The sequence below is a fragment of the Typopeltis vanoorti genome, chromosome 14 (genome assembly GCF_054136105.1).
Source record: "Typopeltis vanoorti isolate ZY-2024b chromosome 14, IOZ_Tvanoo_1.0, whole genome shotgun sequence".
Taxonomy (NCBI): Eukaryota; Metazoa; Arthropoda; class Arachnida; order Uropygi; family Thelyphonidae; genus Typopeltis; species Typopeltis vanoorti.
The window spans coordinates 55,515,986-55,540,184 of NC_143562.1; the positions used below are offsets into that span (position 1 = coordinate 55,515,986).

Consider the following 24,199-nt stretch of genomic DNA (forward strand, 5'->3'; position numbering starts at 1 on the left):
TTAGGACATCAAATCTTACAATATAGAAGAAGAAGAAAAACAATGTAACCTTTACTAAACAAGAAGGGTGGTGTTTTCTTGGCAGGTGACTTAGAAATAAAGTTTGCTCAGATATTAAATTTTCAGTTCTGTCACGGATTTTATGTTATACATAATATATGTTGTGTTACTATAGCAACTGGAAATCTCGGTTTTCCAGGTGGCAGCACTATCGTCACATGATTGTCATAGTCATTACTTAGTTAAGATAAAAGGGCTCGTCATGTCATAGAGGAATATGTACTTCTTGTATGTTGTCTAAGTTTATGGTAACGTTAAAGTGAAAAATATGAAAGCCATTCAAGCTACCCTTGCATTTCTGTGCGGTAAGTATGGGGCTTTAGTTATAGCATTTAAGAAGCAACTTTACAGTTTGTTTCGATATTTTTATTCTGAATCTGTTGAAGTTTGTAAGCAATGAATATCTATATTTTATGATTGGTATTTCTGTTTTCACTGAACTGTGTCGTTTTATTACATTACACTCCCCTCAAAAGCAGAACGTTGATCATAACAAATGTTACTAATTGTTATAACTTGGAATAGCATTCGATCGCAGGTTATCGTGTCATATCTTACCTTTTCTGTTGAACCATTTATACAAGAATAAACATTCAACACTATTTCTACATCCATCAGAAAAGTTAGGAAAGAAAGGCTCTCCAATGATAATGTTTTTCATCAATTCTTAGTTTATTTCGTTATAAATTAATATTATGTGAGTAATAAATTAGAATTCTGAACACTGCCTATGCTCAGATTAGTTTTTCAGATTTTCTGTTCTGTTGGAAAAGCCCAGGGTTCAAACTCCATCAATGATGCGAGGAACATTTATGACGGGTTTTTATTTACTTAAGTGAAGATGAATTAGTTGGTCTCATACGTAAACGACAGGATCAACAAGCAGGAATACATGCCGTTTGACAACATGATGTATTGGCCTCTCCGCTTTTAGAATAATATATAGCATGTAGATTGCACTTCAAGTGGGCAATATTATCTGTTTCTTTCCAGGAGCATCTTAAACAATACTTCTGTTATCTACTCTTTTCCAGGAAGATCTTAAACAATTCTTCGACTTTTTGAAAAGGTTTACACGAGTATAAGTGAATGCCAACCGCACTAAACGTTTAGTCGGAAAAAATGCACTGTGTAAGATAGATTATCTTTTGTTTCTTTTGAGACTTAATCTTGTATATATCCCCCCCCCCCAAGGAAATATTTTAATTGACTTAGTTTAATTGTAAGCCTCCATTATTTTTTCTCTCTCCCCTCCCCTTTTCAAGTGAGTAATCCTTTTTTGAAGAATTTTTTTTTATCATTAAACTTTTTCTGAAGAAAAGTATGTTATACTCGACAATAAATCATTCTTGTTTTAATCCTTTACCCAAGTGTGTGCATGAAGTATATTCAGTGACAAGGCTTTATATATATATATATATATATATATATATATATTAGAGAGAGAGAGGGGGGGCAGTTAACTTTGCATCAAATTTCTCTCACACATACGTGAGTAGTACAGCCCTGTTTGTGAGGTGCAGGTAAGAATTGAGAAAAAAATGTATTGGAATTTTTCTTGAAAAGTTGAATGTTATAGTTGGGAAACATTATGAAGAAGCCTGTTTCAGACGTAGATGGAATAAATGAGGATAAGAAGCAGATGTGATGTGTTTGTAGTTGTATTGTATCGAAAAGGGATGTCAGGTAACTGCTGCTTTTAACAGATTGAACAGAAAGCAGAGGAATAATGTTTGCCAGTTCATTTTAACAGTAATCATAAAGTACCTGTAGAGAGCTGAAATATGATACACTTGTGAGATAATGTTGAATTGTGTCTGTGGGCAGGATCATCTGTGAGCTATCTTATAAGATAGGAAGGGATTCCACAAGACAGCTATCCCATGGGATAGCTGTTTTGCTATCTCATCATGCATAGTACACTTCCTTTTTGTCATGCATATTGCTATGTTTTATGGGAAGGATCACTATCCAGGGTTTCACCAAGTGAGTACAGGAAATGGCTCTCCAAAAACTAGGTGATCCTTCAGATAACTCTTTACATCAGCGACTCAAAAGGATCATTTTTAACTTATTAATCTTGATCTGGATCTTTACAACATCCTGCAAAAACCTTGGATCCCCCAGTGACAGGCAAAATCCCACCACTGATCATAATGACATGATCTCTAAGAGATCATGTCTAGCATCCAATGGAATGCAGTGAACAAGACCACATCCCAAAAGAGGAAGGTCATTAGCAGTATGCTACAGAGATCTGTTTTGGGATCATTATTGTTTAATGTGTATTTTAATGAAATGATATTGTGTCAGGCTTAACTGGCAATAAGCAAAATTGGAAAGAATATGAGAAATAGATGTTATGGCTTTGTGGGAGGATCTGACTGGACTGCGAGTAGTTAAGTGAAGAGCACTGGTTGTTGCAGAGTGTAAGGTCTTGAAATATGGTAAGCAGCAGTTGGATGCAGAGTTTACCATTAATGGGAAATTTTGAAGGTGGAAGATGTGAGAGAGAGAGATCTGGGAGTGATGGTGGTGAATAGAGACTTGATGTTTAATGGTCATATTGCCATAATCTGTGATGTTCTCACAGTTTTAACAGTGATGATGACCTTGACATGCAGAAGCATAGAACTTATAGTTTCTTTATAAGTCTTTGAACATATTGCATACGGACTACTATGTACTGATCTGGTCATTTGGTTTTCAAGGGATGAGGATATTGTAAAGAGTTCAGAGAAGATTCACTAACTCTTTTGGGTGTTGGAATGCAATTTGTGGAACCTTGTGAATAGAAGGGAGGGATGAATATGATTGATGTGTGAGGAGTTATTACCAGATTAATGTGTAGAATTTTCATAGAGGCAGAGAAGGGATAGAACAAGTGGCCATCTCTGTAAGCTGTATAAGAAGTGCATGAGCAAGAGAATGTGGAGAAGGTTCATTGCATGGAGAGTGCTGTGAGTATGGCAAGTGTGAAAACTGTAAATTGGTTTAAGGCATGATTTGATGATGTTTTTATGTGGTGTGAGCGAACATCCTAGAATGAGTTTTTTTTAGATTCCATGGAGATCTGATATTTCTATTATTTTTATTATTAGACATTCATCACAGGAGGCCCTTCATCACACACACACACATATCTATCATCTTACCATGACTTGAATGCATTCACTGTCTCCACATTCACCACACTACCAGACAATGCATTCCAACCACTCAACTCCTCCTTATACAGCTTTCATGGTTGGCCTCTTGTTCTCCCTGTCTGCAGCCATTCTATGAAAAATCTGATTCACATTAATCTGGTAATAATCCCTTTGCCAACTTACGTCTTGATCATATCCCCTCCCTCGTTATTCTATTCACTAGGCTCTGTAATTTGCATTTGCACAATCTAGCCTCATATTCCAGAGACCAAAAACCAACTTAGTCAATTGTCTCTGAACTCTTCCAACATCTTTTTTCCCTTTCGAAAACTGCAACCAAATCTGCACACAGTAACCCATATGCAGTCTGATCAAAGCTTTATACAATCAGTGTTCTCCACATCACTCCCATAATGCACTCTGCTGTCCCAACAATTTTAGCACAATGTCTCTATCCACCAACACCCCAGATCCCTCATCTCCTTCATCGTCTAAGATATCCCCACCAATCTTATACCCTGTATCCCATTTGTGCTTTACAAACTTTAAAACCTCACATTTTGCCACATTGAACTGGTAGCAACACTCATTTTCCCATTGAGAAAGTTTATTCAAGTCCCTTTGCAAGGCTACAACATCTGCTGTGCTTCTCATAGTCCTTCCCAACTTTGTATAATCTGAAAACAATGGTATCCTATAACTTTATCACCATTCAAGCTTTTCCCAGTACAAATTACTGGAAAAGGCTTGAATGGTGATAAATTTATGTACAAATTCATCTATCATTTACGTACAAATTAAATAGCAGCGGACCCAATGCAGATCCTTGGGGCACGCACCACTGGTGATTGCCTCCTCCTCTGGGATATTGCTCCCCCCCCCATAGAGAACCTGCTGACTTATCTCCAATCCAGTGCACTAATCTACTATCTAATTCCATCCCATTTGTTCCAGTTTAATTACTAGCTTCCATGTGCTAAGACTTAAGTGCTGGAAAAACTTATCATAAATTATTACCAGGTTGTCAGTGTGGCAATCTATCAAAGGCTTTAGCGAAATCTAAATATATCACCATGTGTCCCTTTGTCCAATGCACTTGTCACCTTGTTATTGTAAGCAAGCAGAGTGCTAAAACATGATCTTCCTTTTGCAAACCCATGTCGTCCATCAAAGAGAATGTTGTTGTCATCAACCCAATTCTGAATACTAGTTCTCGCTAGCTAATCACCTTTACTACAACTCCAAACAGATTGGTCTGTAATTCAAAACTTTAATCTGATCACCACTTTATGAAGTAGAACAATTTTGCCTTCTTTCCACTCCTTTTGGAATTTAGGAAAATCTTCAAGTTAAAGCTGTTAACTCCCTGGAACATTCCTTCAAGAAATGCAGTGATATACCATCAAGTCTTATGGCTTTATTGACATCAATTTTTCATATACCTCCAGCTCACTCACCATCAGTGGCTCCTCCACCCTTCCCACTCCCCTCAAGTTCTGCAGTATATTACTTTCACAAGGATGAAATACCTTTTGCGAACTGCTCATTTAAATATCTCTACTATATCCCTCTCAGCAGTTATCATTATACCATTCTCTCCAGCCAAAACTTCTTAAGATTCCTTTTAGTCTCATTAGCTAACTGCTGCTAATGCTGAACTTTTGCTACTCTTACCAAGCAAGTTATCTTTCTTGCTTGCTCTTTGTACTCCTTGTGCAGCCTATTACCACCACTCAACTTATTGATGCTTCCATGATTCCTTTTTCTGAATTGCATGCTTTGCCTTTTCCTTTATCCATTTCATAATAACTTTATCTGCCCTCTTATCCTTTGGAATGCATTCAGACATTGTCTTTTCTGGGCAGGCCCCCAAAGAGCATTGATCTCATTCCTTCAATTCTTGATTCCATGATAAAGCTGCAGTATGGCTCCTGAGCCTGTCATAATCACCAACCTTATAGTTCCACATATATCCCTTTCTCACAGGAGTACTCACTTGGCTGGCCACCACCCAATTAATCAACTTATTTACAATAACATTTTGCTTATATATTTCCTTCTCGCTGCCCTCCATATTACCAGGTCTATAGCAACACCCAACTAGATATTTCATTTTGCTCATCTGCACCATACCATATTGTTTCAAAACTGCTGCCCCTGTTCTCTCCTTTCATCTCCACTCTAGATGGAAATGACTCCTCTGCTACACATCATACTCTTCTCCCTTCCCCTTCTACATTGATGTCCAATACCTAAGGACGAACACTATTTCTGAAAATTACAACCAAAAATTCAGATGAATCAGCTTGTTGCAAATTGTATAACTGACAATTTGAGTAGAAAGTGGGTACATGTTCAAATTTTTGAATTAAACGATGGGGGTCACATGGTAGCACTCAACAGGATAAAAGGCTGCACTAAGTGAGTTGCTTGACAGAAGCCTTTTTTTGTGAAGGAATAAAGTTGCAAACTTGGATGTCTTGTAATGTCTCAGAGACATCATCTAGATTTCATGTGGGAAAGTATTGGAAAGCTTGAAGAAGGCTGCAGAATTACTGATATTTTCAGAGTTTGGAATCTCACTTAGCATTGTATTATCCAGGCTCTGTGGTGCAGTATTTTAAACCAATGGAATGTGTTCCAGATGTTTGAAAGGTCACGCTCATTCTTCCATGGAGCACAAACACAGATTTTTAGTTAATGCGAAATATAATTGACGCACCATGGCAAGTCATCTTGCAAGTTGATCCATTCATCTGCAGGTATGCGGATATCTTGACAAACTGTGGTAAGATGTCTGCATCCCTTTATCTACAGCTCATCATAGTGCATGTTTCCTGTGTTTTTGCATTCATAAATGGACTAGACATTTTCCAATGGGCTAATGCCACCTTTACAGATGAAAGTTGTTTCAATCTTTTCTCTGATTCTAGATGACACTTGATCTGGACTGAAAGTGGTACTGAATCACGAGAATGTTCTTGAAAGTGATACAGCGGTGCTGGAGTCATGGTGTGGGGAGGCATTATGCTCAATGGATGCACCGAGCTACAAGTGCTGGAAAAAGGGACTATGACTAGTGAATGATAGTGCAAATGAAGTCCTTCAACATCATGTTCTGTGGTGCTGTAGGCAAAGAATTCATTTTTATGAATGACAATGCCAAACCACATCGTATTACATCAAAGACAGATTTTTGGTTATAACAGCGAAATATAGCTGACGCATCATGACAGGTCAGCTTGCAAGTTGGTCCACTCATGCATACGTGAGTAGTGGAGATACTTCTGGAGACTGAAGATATCAATTGAATTGGATGGCTAGCGTTCTTCCCTGATCTCTCAACCCTATAAAACATGTTTGGGATGCACTAGGGAGACGCATTAATGCTTGAAATTCCCCTCCAGAATACAACCAAGGCCTTTTCCTTGCTCTGAAAAAGGAGTTAGCTAGTTTGTTCAAGAACTCCTGAATCCCTGGTTGGTAAGCATGGTATGACATTGTGAGAGCTGAATCGCAGTTCGGGGACATATTCCATACTGAAATGTCTCTGTGCATAGTTTTCTGTAAGCACTGTACATTAATTACTTAACTACGCCCTTAGGAAATTTGTAACTTTTACCAAAAATTTTAATTTGTATGAAATTTGTAATGCATTTTTTTGTGTAATGTAATTTATTAGTATGCTGGCAATAAATTATTATTACGTAACACCTCCAGGGAGTCTAAAGACTCGTCAACAGAGGGCACGTATTCTACAATTCTCCATCCCCAACTGCAACTACCTTCATCATCTACACCAATGCCATCTAACGCTGACCACCACTACTGGTATTTTCAGACACCCATGCCCACGGCTGGATTTGAACCCACAGCCTTTTGGCTGGAGAGCAGATACACTAACCACTCGGCCAACCAGGCCAGTCATAGTTCCATGAGTCGGTGACAGGTGGTTTAGCACTGAGAAGTGCAAACACTACTTCCACTAAGCTACACAGGGGCTCTGTGTACATATGTCCACATCTGGCTGTAGTCATGAAAACATTTTCATACACAGGTAAAAATTTAGTTTATCCTTAGCTTTTGGACACCAGTGTATCTTGCGTATCCTCGCAAAAAAACATCCATCTCTATTCCTGTCAAAATGTCATCTTCATCTGTCTTACTTATTCCAACAATTTTTGAGCAAATATACTCTGTCAATGCTAAAATTTCATTTAATTTCTTTTGAATACTTCTGGCATTTGTAAATATATGTACTGTCTTATTTCTGTTCTGTAACAAGCCTCTCCTACCCCACTCCTCAGACGTTGCTCCTCCATACTCCCCCCTCCCCCACTGATCTTGCACCTCTCAGACCTGTTTGTTTCTATCGTATTTATTGTCATCCCAATCCTTATCTGTACACACATCTACTCCTGTATCCATCATCCACTTTTCTCATCTTGTCCATTCAACATCCCCTGTTTCTCTGTTAGTCTTATGTTCAGTCTTTCATTCTCTTCACTCATGCCACTTGCCTGTGCTTTCACAAATTCTTCCTATTCTACTTACCTGTGGTTCTACATCACCACTACCACCTCCTACTTCCTCAGGTCTTCCATTCACTTTAGTCATCACTCTGTCTTGTAGCAACAGTTTCTCTTTCTGACTCACACTAAATCCATTTAAATGTAGCCTATCTCTTTTATACAGCTCTATTCATCCCACACATTCACAAAATGAATTCCTTTCTCTTCACACATCTCAGCTAGCATCCCATTCATAATCCTTGCTTGCTGTCCCATCTCATCACTATCATACCTGGGCAACATACTGACTACCTTTCCTACCACACTTATCTTTTACTCTCCTGAGCAACCTACTGATATCCATTCTTACATTCTCCTTATTGCCATCCAGATAATTTGTGCCTGCTACCACTAGCAATTCTTTTCTTGCTTGCTTCCTCATATCTAGTGCTTCATTCTGCTCAATCTTCCCCCTAGAAAGCAAACCTTATGCACCTTCCCATTTACCACACCTCTAATAATTGAATCTCCATACAGCCACTCTCAGAATCGCTGGACACCTCTTTCACGCTGCCATCTTTTATTCCAGCCTTCCCCTCCCTTCCAGACATACCTGTTATTCTTCTCATTTCACTTGATGATTGCCTCATCTTCACCAACTATCTTTTACGTCCTGAATTATTTTGTCACTGCTCTTTGCTATCTCTACCAGGTCTTGCCCTTTTGTCCTTGTTACCTGTCATTCTTGTTATCTTGCAGTCCTCAGTCAGTTTAGCTTTCACATATGCTTTCTTACTGCTACTTTCAGTCACCTCATTTATACTCTTTCACATTTTTTTTTTTTTTCCACCATTTTAAAATTGCAACATTTTAAATCTGCAACTCCATTCATTACAACACTTTCAGTTTTATGGCTTGGCATTAACTTTCCAATTTTATTTTCATGCTTCTAACAAGTCCTTCTGACTTATAAAACATTTAAAACTCTTTCTCTCTCATACCACAATCCATTTTCTCTTGGCAACAAATTCATAGTGTATACACACACACACTACATTTCACAAAATCTTCCATGTCAAACCTGCACAATAATGTCTTGGCTGCCATTGTTCTCATCTGCATTGCTGCCATTAATAACACTATTTATGCATTGTACATGATATAAATACATTAAAAAATGCACAGCCACAGTCATATACAAGGATACTACAATGTAATTATCAAAAATATCATGAATTTAATATCAAGACGACCTATATGTAAACTCATGTTCACGTGGTCAGTCCAGTATGTGCCACTTTTTTTTTTTTTTTTTTTAGTTTTTAAAATAAAAAATAGTAAGTTGGCCTGTGAATGCAGACCGCACCTTGACACCTGTTGACTTTTGTTGTCTCTGGTAATTTTAAAGAACATAGCTTTAAATGGTTTAACATCCCATGTTATAACTTCTCGCTTCATCTTTCCTTATATGTAGACTATTATTCATTCTTTCTTTCTTGTCTATATCATTAAAATAGTCTGTTTATGTTAAACTCTAACAAAATAACACTGTCTTAAATGACTGATTTATTTGGATTAAGTGATGCTCTTGTTTTAAACAATATCATAGACAGAAAAGATGGTAATGTATTATTATTATTACGGGCAACTCCAGGGAGTCGACACTCTAATAGAGTGAGGCCATAACATCATGTCAAGAACAACTATTCGACATTCACGCAGTATCTATCATACCTCGCCTTGAACCCATTCGCAGTTATGGCACCCACAACAGACTCTGGCAACTTATTCCACTCATTCATCACTCTCCAAGTAAAAAAACTTAGCTCTAACACCCTTGCTAACCACACTCTTGCCCAGCTTCCATATATGGCCCATAGTCCTCCCACCACCAGTCCTATTCTCAAAAATATCTTCTGAGTTAATCTTATAGAAATCCTTTAGTAATTTGAATGTCTCAATCATATCTCCCCCTCCTCTGCCTATCAACCAATTTTTGCAACCCACAAATCCTCGACCTGTTCTCATAAGGTTCATTCCACAGACCTGCTATCATCTTGGTCACTTGTCTCTGGATGCTCTCACCCTCCTCCCCATCAAGAAGAAACCTAGGTGACCAAATCTGGGCACAGTAGTCTAGATGGGGTCTTATCAAGGCTCGATACAGAGGAACAATAACTTGTTTGTCTCTTGAAGTTTAGGGGGCACATTGCAAAAGTGCCCCCTAAACTTAAACTCCCTATCCACGAACACTCCCAAATCCCTGGCCTCGTCAATCTCCTGGAGTATGGTTCCACCAATGTGATATACTGCTATTAATCTTTTCACCCCAAAATGCATTACCTTACACTTTGCCAAATTAAATTGACATCCATTTTCCTTAGCCCAGTCCTCCAAACTATCCAAATCATCTTGCAAAATTTTGACATCATGTACATTCACTATTGCTCTCCCCAACTTTGCATCATCAGCAAACAAATGAATAGTTCCTCTCAGATCCTTTCCGATATCATTAATGAACAAATTAAATAATGGTCCAAGAACAGAACCCTGCAGCACACTAGTCACAGGCCGTCTTTTGGACTCTACTCCAGAATAAACTACTCTCTGATATCTCTCCGTCAACCACCCTCTTATCCATCTCACCAACCCTATATCCATCCCCATATGCTGCAGTTTACTGATTAAAATCCCATGTGGTATCCTGTCAAAGGCCTTAGCCAGGTCCAGCAGTATCACTGTAAACCCATTACCCTTATCCATTTCAGCCGTCACAGTGTTATAAAATGTGAGCAAGTTACTGAGGCATGACCTACCCTTCACAAAACCATGTTGTTCCCCATACAGTATCCCATTTTCATCTATCCAATCCTGTATTTTTCTCTTGACTAATTTCTCCAAGACCTTGGCAGCGATTCCTGATATGCTAATCGGTCAGTAATTTACAACAGCAGTCTTGGAACTTCCTTTATATGTATGTATGATGAAAACTGAAACATATTTCACTTTGGTTTGAAATAAATTGAGCTAGAATGGAATTTTATCCTTGTAGTTAAAGGAATGCTTTCATTCATGCAGCTTACTGTTATATCCTTGGTTGTCATCTGCATTGTATCAGAATAGTCCTTTCTCATGCTAGCACAGACCTTATATCCCTGGTCTCCCTTGCCATTCTCTTTCACATCTCTTCTTCTCACTCAAATGTTCTACTAGTTATGCCTGTGTCTTATGGTGACTGACTTATTTAGTGAATAATGTACATATAGAAAGTCATAAGAGAATAAACAGGTGAAACTATTACATAAAATAGAAAGGGTTCAAGTAACCTTTCTCTCTCATCCAGCTTTTTACACCAAGCCTTTACTCTTACATATAATTATAAGTGGAAAATATATCTTTTTCGCCATTTCCACATCTAGTCTTTCTTCATTGCTACTCCAGTACCTTTTTTACACAATCATTCACGTCAACACTTTTTTCTATGTTGGAAGGATTTAGCATCTGATATTAGGGGCCAGCAAATTATGCAAAATCCTACTTGCCATAAAAGAAATGTACTAACCTTCCCCTTCCTCCACTTTAATGATATATTGCAGTAAGTCGATAGGCATTCCATAAAGTGATCACTGGTGCTGTATCATTGTTTAGAGAACATTTTCTTTATGTGAGAACCATTCCAATAAAAAGTCATTAAAGAATAAGAACAGTGAAAACATTAAATTTTTGGAAGATTAAAAACAAAATATCAGCTAATGCCCTTTTATAGGGAGTAGGCAGTAACTTTTGGAGACTGAGTGAGCAGTTCGATCTTCACTAGTAGAGTAGCCTGATTAATCGGAGATATATAGCCCAAGACTAAGTAATTATAAGCAGCAACTGATGAAGAGGCAGGCAAACAAGTGCTGCCATTTCTTAGTATCTAACCCTAACAGGATATGTTGTTGTCTGAAATAATGTGGGTTCTACGGTCAATTTTCTTGAGTTTATGGAATGAAAAACTAGACTTTCTGTGAGAAAAAAAAACCCATTTGCCTATACCCAAGATCAAACTAACTTGGAAACTGGTTGAAGAAAGGCTTAGAAAAAGTTACTCCATATCTTCCAATAATATATTGGAAGATATAAGTAAAAAAAATATTTTTTTTTAAAATACAGTGGCCCTTTATATTATGCATGGTGTTTTTTAAAGTTAAAAAAATCTAGGAAGTTTTTATTTAAATAAAAAAAAAATTCTATTTTGTCCAGTCTGCAGCTACTCAACGACTTTTGGGTAGCTGACAAGCCCTGGACCAAATCACCTGCCTCTCACCACTTCATTTCATTTGTCATAAGTGATCTCACAGTTATCACTTATTGTTTTCAATAAATTCCACTTTATGTATTCCGATAGTGACCAGACTCATCACTACTTCAAAATTAAAATTATGCCATCAAAATTGTTAGCAGTAATTTTAAGTGTTCTATATGTAGACTAATGAAATTAATAGCTATATGGACCAATCCTATTCCTATACTTCCATGGTATTGGTATATACTAGGTGCAGCTTTATGGTGTTGGAGCCTTTTTTTTTTGCATGCATGCATACAGGTGAATTAAAACAAATACTTATACTTAGTGTACAAACTGAGTACGCTTAGTTTTAAATACATTTTAATGCAATTTTTTTTTTCCCCCAGTAAATTTTGCTTTCCTGTAACCTGTCTTTTAAGATACTTAAGATTAACCACTGGGTTTTCTTCATATCTGAGAGTAAAACATTTTGCATATTCACATAAGCATTAATTGATACAGGTAGTTTTGATATTTAATTTCCCCTCTTAAGTTTATTTGAGAATCTTATTTCTCTTAGTTCAAACAAAGAAAAATCAAGTTTTCTATGTGAAACATGACTTTTATATTGGTTTGGACTGCAGAATCCCAACATATTGTATGTTGCCTTTTCATAATCTATACTAGTATCAACTCATAGAACATTTCAACAATTACCCAATTTGATAAGTTTTTTTTTTGTGTTTGTTTTTTCTATGTAAATGTTCTCATGAAATTCTATCAGGATGGATAGATTATTATTACGGGCAACTCCAAGGAGTCCTTAGACTCATATTAGAATATTTATAGTTGCTATTTTCTGCATGCATTCACATAATAATTAAGGTAGTTCACCTTTAAAAAAAAGTCAGTACTCTTCTTTTTGGTTTGGAACTTCCTGTGGAAAATGCAATATAAGCTGAACTTTGAGTTGGAAACTTTGGTGATTGAATATAGTTCTATTTATGATGATGAGATAATTGATATCACTTAACACATCATGTACATCTGTATATGTACAGATTTAAGGAACATTGCAAGGCCGGTATATTCAGCAAATTCTTGTACGTTGATGTGTTTGTACTGCTTGTTAATTATAGCAGTTACTTGACATCTTGGGATAAATTTAGCAAAAGAAATTTGCACAGAAAGAGAAACAGGATGCTACTTACCAGTGTTAGTCTTCTGTCATTCTTTAACATAATAATAATAAAAAAAAAGCCTTCTCTCTCTCAAAACCTACGACACAAAATATTTTATTATATGGATATCTCCATGGAGTTAGAAGGCCCATTACATGATATCTATTATACCTCTCTTTTCAACTCATTCACTGATAAAGCATTCACAACCATCTCTGGCATCCTGCCCCATTCACTGCCCTCTAAATCTAGTTCTAACATTCTTACTAACCAAACTCTTACACAATTTCCAGGAGGTGACCCTCTTGTTCTCCCTTCTTGCCATGCACTGAAAAAGGCTTCAGTATCAATTCTATAAACTCCCATTAGTAATATCTATCATATCACTTCTTTCTTGCTTATCAGCTAATTTTTGAACTCCACAGCTCTTCAATCTATTCTCATTAGGAGCATTCCATAGATCCCACAGTCTTCACTTGTCTCTAGATCCTCTCTGCCACTTCTTATCCCCATGGAATCCAGGTGATCGGATCTGTGTGCAGTAGTTCAGATGTGGCCTTATTAAAGCCTCATAAAGAGGAATAATAAACTCCCTATCCTCATTCAAACAGCTGTAATTATGGAACTTAGTATAATGTATTGGTATAATAGCATTTGGTGTGCACATACTCAGATATGTCAGAAAAATTTGCTTGATATTTAATAATGATACATTAAAAACAATTATCTGTCATCTGAATTTTTTTTTTTTTCCATTTGTGCATACATTTAATTTCATTATGATTTTCTTGGTTTTATCTTTCTTAAAGTGGTATCAACATGGAGTTTGCCTGCACAGAGAATCCCTGCCAAACTTTTAAATCCTCAGTGCATAGATCCTACTTATGCATGCCAAGATCTGGAGACTGCACGAGATTGTGGAGTTGTGAAATCATGTATTGAAGATGTTTGGTCAACCATGTCTGCACCAGATGATAATGTAAGTGTTTTTCATAACTTAATACTGATCTCCCCTTTTTTTTTTCATTATAAGTAGGTGCCAAGAAATTTTTCTTTCAAATCCTTTACATAAGCCTCATTCATCTTACCTAAAAACTGATTTTTATGTTAGAAAGATCTGCAATGTTATATTCAGGAAATGGTGAGGATTGTATTGACTGATATTTTAAAAAATATCAATTTTCTGATATGTACCTCTCAAGGGGGTGTTTAGGATTAAAAAAAAAAATACTTACAGTAATCCCTCAGTTATCCAACCACAAGGAGAAAGTAATTTGCCAGTCAGATAATTGAAGGGTTGAATAACTGAAGGTACACACATGTGGTGCCATACCAGAAATCATTCGAAACATGAACTTATTGAAGGTTGGTTAGTTGAGAAATCACTGTACAAAGAATAAATTATTTTCTAATAATAATTATGTGTATACAGTATGTATAGTTAAAAGTATCTGTATTTTTAGTTAGGCTACATTCCACTGTCAAATTTTCTTTCTATCACTGAAATGTTTGAACTATCAGAATCTGATAAACTATCAAGTGTTTGATATCCAGAGAGAGAAAAAAAAAAAAATTGCCTTGATTGTCCATTGTGCAAGCCAGAACACCATTATTCTGGTTTGCACTGATACAAACCAGAATAATGGTAGCCATGATTTGTTTGGAAAACCCATTAAGAAGGATATTGTTGTGTGTGAGAGAGAGAGAGGGGGCATTTCATGAGAGCATGACAAAATTTCTTGATGCAAAGATGGATGTTAGTCATATTATTAGAATGTGACCAGGGAAAGTGAAAGAACTGATTTTGTGTGTGTGGGGGAGGGTATGAATGATTTGAAAGTGGACAAGTATGATAAGCCGATAGGATAAGCCAAAAGGCTATTTTACCGGCGAATTTGTTAATTGAAAGGGAGTGGTAAATCCCGTTTTTATTTTATAGTCGGGTACAAAACTCGGGTCAAAATCCATCGACATCCATAGAGTTTCAATGCTGGATAAAACTATTGGCGGAACAAAGTTAATGATCACTTGGGTAATACAACACCAGGGCAACTCCATGCAAAGGTGGAGCAAACTCCATCATTAACTTTAATATTCTCTCATAATGTAAAACTCAGCTCCTAAGAGATGTATATATACTGTTTTACATTATGAGAAGAGGTCACTAACCCAGACTGGTTTCAACCTTTTTTGAGGTCTCATCAGTGAGTAAGTAGACCTGGAATATCAAGGTTTTAAGTGAACTGAAACTTGCATACCTCTACTATCGAAGTGGTGCACGTATGTATTGTTAAATATTGTTAATTACTAAGATAATAAGCCGAAAGGCTATTTTACTGGTGAATTTGTTAATTGAAAGGGAGATGGTAAAACTTGTTTTATTTTATAGCCGGGTTCGAAACTCGGGTCGAAATCTCGACATCCATAGTTTCAATGCCGAAAAAAAACTATCAGCGGAACCAAGTGTAAATGATCACTTGGGTAATACAACACCAGGGCAACTCCATGCAAAGGTGGAGCAAGGTCCATCACTCCATCATATTCCAGGTCTACCTACTCAGTGATGAGACCTCAAAAAAGGTTGAACCAGTCTAGGTTAGTGACCTCTTCTCATAATGTAAAACAGTATATATACATCTCTTAGGAGCTGGGTTTTACATTATGAGAGAATATTAAAGTTAGTGATGGAGCTTGCTCCACCTTTGCATGGAGTTGCCCTGGTGTTGTATTACCCAAGTGATCATTTACATTTGGTTCTTCCAATTGTTTTTTCGGCATTGAAACTCGATGGATTTCGACCCGAGTTTTGTACCCAGCTATAAAATAAAACGGGATTTACCATCTCCCTTTCAATTAGCTAAGATTATATGTTTGTTTAAAAAAATTGCCTATTTCAGCAAGCTTATGAGCAGTGCAAAGCAGTCAAAGGTCGATCAGTATTGTACAGAAGGCAAAAATCAAATTGAGAGGAAATTAGCTACACAAGCAAAAGGAAATGTGTGATCAGTTTTTGAGGGTGTATCATCTAGACAGATATTTCATTAAAAGATGTGACAGGGACTGACTCGAGAAGAAATAGATGAACTTAGTACAATACTTCCATGGGATTGGATGGAATAACTTACAAGGTGGAAGAGAATTGTGACACAGCCTTTTGACCAGGCTGTTTGAAGTCTCATCTCTATCAGGGTCTTGTGGTGGGAGAGAGAGTGATGAGTCAAAAGAGTTGTGAATGTTTTGTCAGTATATTGGTTTTAAAGCAAATAAAAGTTGAGCGGCTCTCAGATGTGAACTGTAGACTAAATTACACAAAGCATATTGAAGAAAAAATGAAAGAGTTTGAGAACAGGAACCAAACCTCCTTGGAGATTCAGTGGCAAGCCTTGAAGAAAACCCTGATTGATTCAGCCAAAGAGCCATGTGGTGAGATTGTCTGCAAGGATAGAAAAATCAGAACTCCATGGTGGACACAGGAAATTAAAGAGGCAGTGAAAGAAAAGAAGAAAGATATCAAAAGTTCCTGCAAATAAGTCAGCTTGTGCTCTTAGAGAATGCAGAGACACATGTAAGAAAGCTAAACACTGTGTAAAACTAGCTAAATAAAAGTTATGGGAGGACTTTGGCAAGAACATAGAAAATAAATATCAAGAAGGTGGTAAGATATTCTGGAGGTTGTTGAAGAAGCTTAGAAATGGAGAAAAGAGTGCTGTAAAAGGAGTTAGAGATGATAAAGGTGACATGAAAACGGGAGAAAATATATCTTTGAAGTATGGAGTAATTACTTTGAAAAACTGCTAAATGAAACAAGCAGTGATAGCACAGCGGTAAAAAACACTCAACAGGCGTACAGTCAGGAATACATATCCATACTTGAAGTAGAAAAAGCCATTAACGGCTTGAAATGTGGAAAGGCAGCAGGAGTAGATGATATTCGACCAGAAATGCTGAAGTATGGTGGTATAAGAGTCTTACAGTGGCTGCAGTGCACAGTTCAGAAAGCCTGGACAGAGGGACAAATTCCTGATGATTGGAGTAGAGCTCTCATAGTACCCATATATAAAAAGGGAAATAAAACTGAATGTGAGAATTACAGAGGTATTTCCCTACTGAGTGTTCCTGGCAAGATCTATGCAAGTATACTTGAGAAACGGTTGAGAAGAATTGTGGAAGAAAAGCTTGGTGAAGAACAAGCTGGATTCAGGCCAAATAGAGGCTGTCAGGATCAGATCTTCACTTTACGACAAATAGTCGAGAAAGCATGGGAATATAACAAAGATTTGTATTTAAGTTTTGTCGATTTGGAAAAGGCATATGACAAGGTGCCAAGAGAGAAGCTATTCAATACGCTGCAGTTATATGGTGTCAATGGGGCATTATATCAAGCAATACTTAGTCTTTATTTGAGTTGTAAGTAAGCAGTTAGAATTGAAGGAAGTACAGGAAGATGGTTTAATGTTAAATCTGGTGTGAGACAAGGATGTTATGTTTATATTTACGCCATTTGTTAAATATACATATTTATTTTAAATATATGTTAATTACTTTTACTTAATTTCTTTGAATAATTCTCTTATTTCTCTTAATTCTTTTCTTAAATCTCTCTTGCTTAGTTTCGTCTAAATAATATGCTCTATTTTTTTTGTCTGTCTTAAGATTCACTCAGGGCTTATTCACTCTTTAAGAATGGCACACATGGTTTTTGAAGACAAAGGGGTTACTACTGGACAATGCCAATCCATTTTGTTTCAGTACTGGTTCTGATTCCTTCTTCGGATTCAGGGAAAATTTCTATTATACTGCACCACCCTGAATCCTAGATTTTTGAATAGTGCAAAATCAAGGAACCAGAACTCAGTTTAGTACACTATCTTAAATCACTTAAGTTTATTTTGCAGTTGTAGCCTACCTAACAATTTATCTCCTGCTTTGGTTCGAATTTTATGAGAAGGTGCAATAGAAATATATAAACTCAGGCAAGTCACTAGTTAAACTTAAAGAAAAGAACATTTAATTTCAATTCAGACATTTACACATTATGAATGGACACTGACATATAATTTCACTAATATCAAAGAATTAACATAATCAAAACCTTCTAAATTTCTCATAGCATGCAACACACATCAATTCAAGTATTCAGTTCTATCTGTGAACAGCCATGCACTATTATACACTTCAAAGCTAAGGATTATTCACTTATCAAATCGCAAAGTAACCTCCACGTGCTTCTGCACTAATTCCTTTCAGTCTTTTCATATTATTATTATTATTGTTCCGGGAAACTCCAAGGAGTCGATAGACTCATCGAGGGAGGCCCTAACATAATGTCAAGAACAACTATTCGACATTGACACAGTATCTATCATACCTTGCCTTGAACTCATTCACGCTCGTAGCACCCACAACAGACTCTGGAAGCTTATTCCACTCATTCACCACTCTCCAAGTAAAAAACCTAGCTCTAACACCCTTGTCAACCATGCTCTTGCCCAGCTTCCATGCATGGCCCCTAGTCCTCCCACCACCAGTCATATTTTCAAAAATATCTTCTGGATCAATCTTATAGAAACCCTTCAGTAATTTGAATGTCTCAATCATATCACCCCTCCTTCGCCTATCGTCCAATCTCTGCAACCCACAAATCTTGAACCTATTCTCATAAGGTTCATTTCACAGACCTGCTATCATCTTGGTTACTTGTCTCTGGATCCTCTCCACTTCCTCCCCATCACGAAGAAACCCTGGTATTTTATATATATGCTGTATATTATCACTATTTCAAAATTTAACTTGCTTTAAAGTCCTTAGCATAATTAACCTCAAAAAACTTAACGTTCTTCCTAAATTTACAAGTTTTCTCCCATAACACAATTACTTAACAAAACATAGGGTTTACATTACCATTTGCTGAGGGACTATTCTTGGCCATCTCATTCATCACGACTGAACTTTCTCTTCTTGATTCCTGGCTCATTCTTTATAATCTGTAGTTAATAATATATTATATTATTATTAGTTATATCTCTGCCGCCGAAAGTAATTGCCCGTTGTTTTCTCGTCAACTGGTTCAACATGGCTCAGCTATTTCCTGGGGAATCGAAAACTGCCTTCTGCTGGGCTAAACATTGACTGGCATGCTTTCATGAACATCACGGCATGCACCTTCAGTCTTTGTCTCGATGACCACGTCGAAGCATGGGGCGAAAAGTGCCACTTTTTGAACCAAACAGAAAGTGACCAAAAAGCCCTCTCTTAGGTGCTGCTACCCTTTTTTAAATCATGCGCAATCCTTTCTTTCTATGTCATTGCTCCCCCCCCCCCCCCCCGTTTGCGTGAGTCACCCTATGTCTACCAGTACGTAGCGCCACACTCCCCTAGCGTGCTTTTCAATTTGAGTGTGTGTGTGGGGGGGGGGGAGATTTCGTGCTTGCCATACTCGTTGCATGCATACTTGTTTCATGTGTTCAGTTTCTGGCCATCTGCACCTAATCCGATTAACTAGTCTCCCAGCAAATTTACAAGCATTCACACAAAAGTAACATAGCTCAAATCACAAACAATTCACAATATTTATATTACAACATGAATTATGAATAAATAACCTCAATTTAGTAATGTTTTTGGTAAGTCACAAGTAATCTATCACATATGATATGTCAATATATGTTAAAAATTGCAAACACATGTTAAGTCTGAAGGAAACATATAAATTAATTAATTTTCAGTTAAATTCAGAACTTAACAATGTACATTATCCCCTCTGTTATTCATGATCTATATGGATCACATTATGAAGGAAAGTGGTATTAAACATGACATCAGAATTGGAGATGTTAATATCAGCTCTTTGCTTTATGCGGACGATGTTATACTTCTAAATAAATCCACTACAAAGTTTGCAAGATTCCCCGACTAAATTGAATAACTGTTGTAATAGATATGGTATGAAGGTCAGCAATAAAAAGACAATGAAAATAGGTAGAATCATTGAAAATGTCAATTGCGTTGTGAACGGAGAACCTGTGGAACAAGTAAAACATTTCAGATACTCGGGCATGATTTTTATTGAAGATGGTAAATTAAATATTTAAATAGACAACAGAATCAACTAAGCTGGTATGGTAGGAAGTCAATTGAATAAATTCATATGGAATAAGAGAGAAATTAGTCAGAACTAAATTTGCTGTATACAAGGCAGTGTTCAAACCAGTTTTAACTTGATCTAAGAGCTGGGTCAGAAGTAAAACACTTGACCAAAGACTAGAGACTGCAGATATGAGAGTCCTGAGAAAGATTACAGGCATGAACAGATGGCATCAATGGCAATATCATATTAAAAACAAGGATATTATGAAAGAACATGACATTGTCAGCATCCAGGAATGCGTTAGCAGAACTAATCTCAGGTGGTATAGTTCTTTAAACAAAATGGGCGAAGAAAGATTAGCAAAACAAGTGTTCTCTGCAGGTTGGCAGGAAAATGACCTAGAGGAAGATCAAGATATAGGTGGAGTGATACGGTACAAAGTGCCTTAGATGATAGAAATATAAGATCTGATAATGTTGGAGTCTTGACAAGTAACAGACTGATTTGGAGGAAAATTGTAGATAAGAAGTTAGTAATGATGTGAATTTTTCATGTAGTACTATCATATTCTGTACACACCTTGAGGGTACATGTCAGGAATTTCATGACGATGATGATGTTTTGTCAGAGAAAGAGTTTAAGGAGAGATGGCCATTCTCTGAATAATGGTTATTATGGTTCTTGTAAGACTGGATTCCATGGAGGTTGTCGCATACCTTTTTTTCTTTAGGAAAATGTTAAGTACAAAATCATACTACTTTGCAATACTTAATATCTCTTCAGCTTTTGACTGTTATATCTAATTTTAATAGTTATATTGCTTTTATATATTTTTTAAAATATACTATCTATTTATGAGTGCACAACTTTCCTTTTTCCCCACCACCACTACTGCACTGGGTATAGAACTAACAGCAAAGGAAATGCCTAAAAAAAAAGCAGAAACGTTTCTCAAGTTCCTATGATAGTTTCTCATCTACAACTTATGAGAAAACTTGTACAAATGAAATAGCTAAAACTTTTCATGTCTTCTCTGTAATAATGTAAGAGCACTGTTTTGTTTCTTCTTAAATCCAGTTTCTCATATAATGAATGCAAATAATGAACCTTTTGGAATTGCATTAAATGTGATTTAAATAACATTCTGTTTAAGATATGCTGTTGAAAAGTGAAGCCTGAAAGTGCTTGCTCTCATTTATTCACTTTAAAATATTTTCCTTTCTAATAGCTATCATGAAAGCTCCTAGATATATTCAAATGTAGGAAAAAAAAATCTTGCAAGGCTACCTAATAGGACTTGAAGCTTTTGCTTTTTTTTTTAGGCATTTCCTTTACTCTTACTTCTATACCCAGTGCAGTAGTGGTGGTGGTGGGGGGAAAGGCAACTTGTGCACTCATAAAGTCAAGATAAGTACACCCTCTGAGGGTACATATCAGGAATTGGATGATGAGTGTGTTCTTGTGATAACATAAGATTAGTTACCTTCTTGATTGGCAGATTCAAACCAGAGATTGAAGAACATGTTTATTCAATGTTTTAGAGAAAACTTAAATGAATTTTCTTTATTTTTTTTTTCTGTTGTAGAAAAAAAAAAAAATTCAGTGTGCAGTACTCTATATGTAGAGAGAAAAATCTTTTCTTTATGGCAACTATCACATGAACAAGCATTTTCTTAGTATTCATTGGTAGAAATAATTTTACTCTTCCGTAATATTGTCATTTGCATTAAAATTCTGATCCTAGTCCTCATTTCCTTGAAATTTTCTTAACATTTTTCTTTATTTTCTAGAATGAAGTATGTGACATCTGTAAACAAATGGTTCAAGAAGCAAGAGATCAGCTCCTTAGTAACATGACTCAGGTGGGTTTGTCAGAATAAATGTCAAGATCACTATTTTCAGTTAAAATTTTATTATTATTTTTTTTTTTTTAACATATCACAAAAAACACTATTCACCTTGTCACTTCCATTCATATACCCTCAAGAGAGTGTGTAGGATACTATTATACTTCACTTAATATTTCAGTTAAATGTGTAATAAGAGTGTTTTTTTTTTTTTTTTTTACATGTTGCTTGAAGCATTATGGGCTCATTAACACAAACAGATAAAAGAAACAAATATTTCATTACCAATATATTGCCTTCAGTTAATGAGGTGTCATATGGTTAGAGCAGTTGCATTGTGATCAAAAGCACACAGTTTTCAGAAATAGAAGAGCATGATATATTGAAGTTAGTATTCAGATGAGCAATAAACACAATGTTATATTCAGGCAATGACAATCAAGGAAAAGGAGTAGCCATAGTATTCAACACTAAATACGAGGTTAATCTTCTTGGGTGGCAGGCAGTCTCAAGTAGAGTGATGTGGGCAAATATCAGAATGGGGGACTGGACAATGAGACTTATTTGTGCCTATGGTCCCACAGAAGGTTCCACTAAGGTAGAAGCAGAGGAATTTTTTGAGGCTCTAGAGAAAGCTACTGACACAATGAAAAAGGAAACGTTTGTCCTTGTTGGGGATCTAAATAGCACAGTAGGAAGTGATTGTCAGACATACAAAAATATTTTGGGAAAATTTGGAGAAAAGAGCAAAGTTAATAATAATGGCAAATACCCATTGGATTTCTGCTGGACATGTACTGGTTATTACTAACACCATGTTCCAACATAAAAATGTGCACAAATTCACATGGAGAGAAGAGGCAAGGAATAAGAAAAGTCTCATTGCCTATGTTATTGTTGATAGTGATGTTTTCTCCCTGGTGCAGGCCACCAGAGTGTACAGAGGATTTGAAATTGGAAGCAATCACTATTTAGTCTTGAGCAGGATAAATTTGAATTTCATATTGAAAAGAATGACATGTAATAAAGTTTTAAAAGTGAATAAAAGTTGAGCAACTCTCAGATGTGAACTGTAGACTAAAATACACAAAGATTATTGAAGAAAAAATGAAAGAGTTGGACAACAACAAACAAACCTTGTGGATTCAGTGGCAAACTTTGAAGAAAACCCTGATTGATTCAGCCAGAGAGGCATATGGTGAGGTTGTCTGCAAGGATAGAAAAATCAGAACTCCATGGTGAACACAGCAAGTTAAAGAGGCAGTAAAAGAAAACAAAGCATATCAAAAGTTCTTGGCAAATAAGTCAGCTTGTGCTCTTAGAGAATACAGAGACAAATGTAAGAAAGCTAAACACTGTAAAACTAGCTAAACAAAAGTTATGGGAGGACTTTGGCAAGAACATAGAAAATAAATATCAAGAAGATGGTAAGATATTCTGCAGGTTGTTGAAGAAGCTTAGAAACGGAGGAAACAGTGCTGTAAAAGGAGTTAGAGATGATAAAGGTGACATGAAAATGGGAGAAAAAGATATCCTTGAAGTATGGAATAATTACTTTGAAAAACTGCTAAATGAAACTAGCAGTGATGACAGCACATTGGTAAAAAACACTGACCAGGCATACAGTCAGGAATACATATCCATACTTGAAGTAGAAAAAACCATCAAAGGCTTGAAATGTGGAAAGGCAGCAGGAGTAGATGATATTCGACCAGAAATGCTGAAGTATGGTGGTATAAAAGTCTTAGTGACTACACTGCATAGTTCAGAAAGCCTGCACAGAGGGACGAATTCCTGATAATTGGAGTAGAGCTCTAATAGTACCCGTATATAAAAAGGGAAATAAAAACTGTATGCTAGAATTACAGAGGTATTTCCCTACTGAGTGTTTCTGGCAAGATTTATGCCAGTATACTTGAGAAACGGTTGGGAAGAATTGTGGAAGAAAAGCTTGGTGATGATTCAGGCCAAATAGAGGCTGTCAGGATCAGATCTTCATTTTATGACCAATAGTTGAGAAGGCATGGAAATATAACAAAGATCTGTATTTAAGTTTTGTCGATCTGGAAAAGCATACCACAAGGTGTCAAGAGA

General features: G+C 36.5%; 1 protein-coding gene across 1 annotated transcript in view; it reads left to right on the forward strand.

Annotated features, from left to right (window-relative positions):
* Window positions 1-226: 226 nt before the first annotated feature.
* LOC150099493 (uncharacterized) overlaps window positions 227-24,199 on the forward strand; it is a 301,600-nt gene continuing 277,627 nt past the window's right edge. The window contains exons 1-3 of the mRNA XM_090404210.1: window positions 227-365; window positions 13,981-14,150; window positions 22,049-22,120. Of these exons, the coding sequence (XP_090260336.1) occupies window positions 329-365; window positions 13,981-14,150; window positions 22,049-22,120 (279 nt within the window). The 5' untranslated portion in view covers window positions 227-328. The remainder of the gene's footprint in view (window positions 366-13,980; window positions 14,151-22,048; window positions 22,121-24,199) is intronic.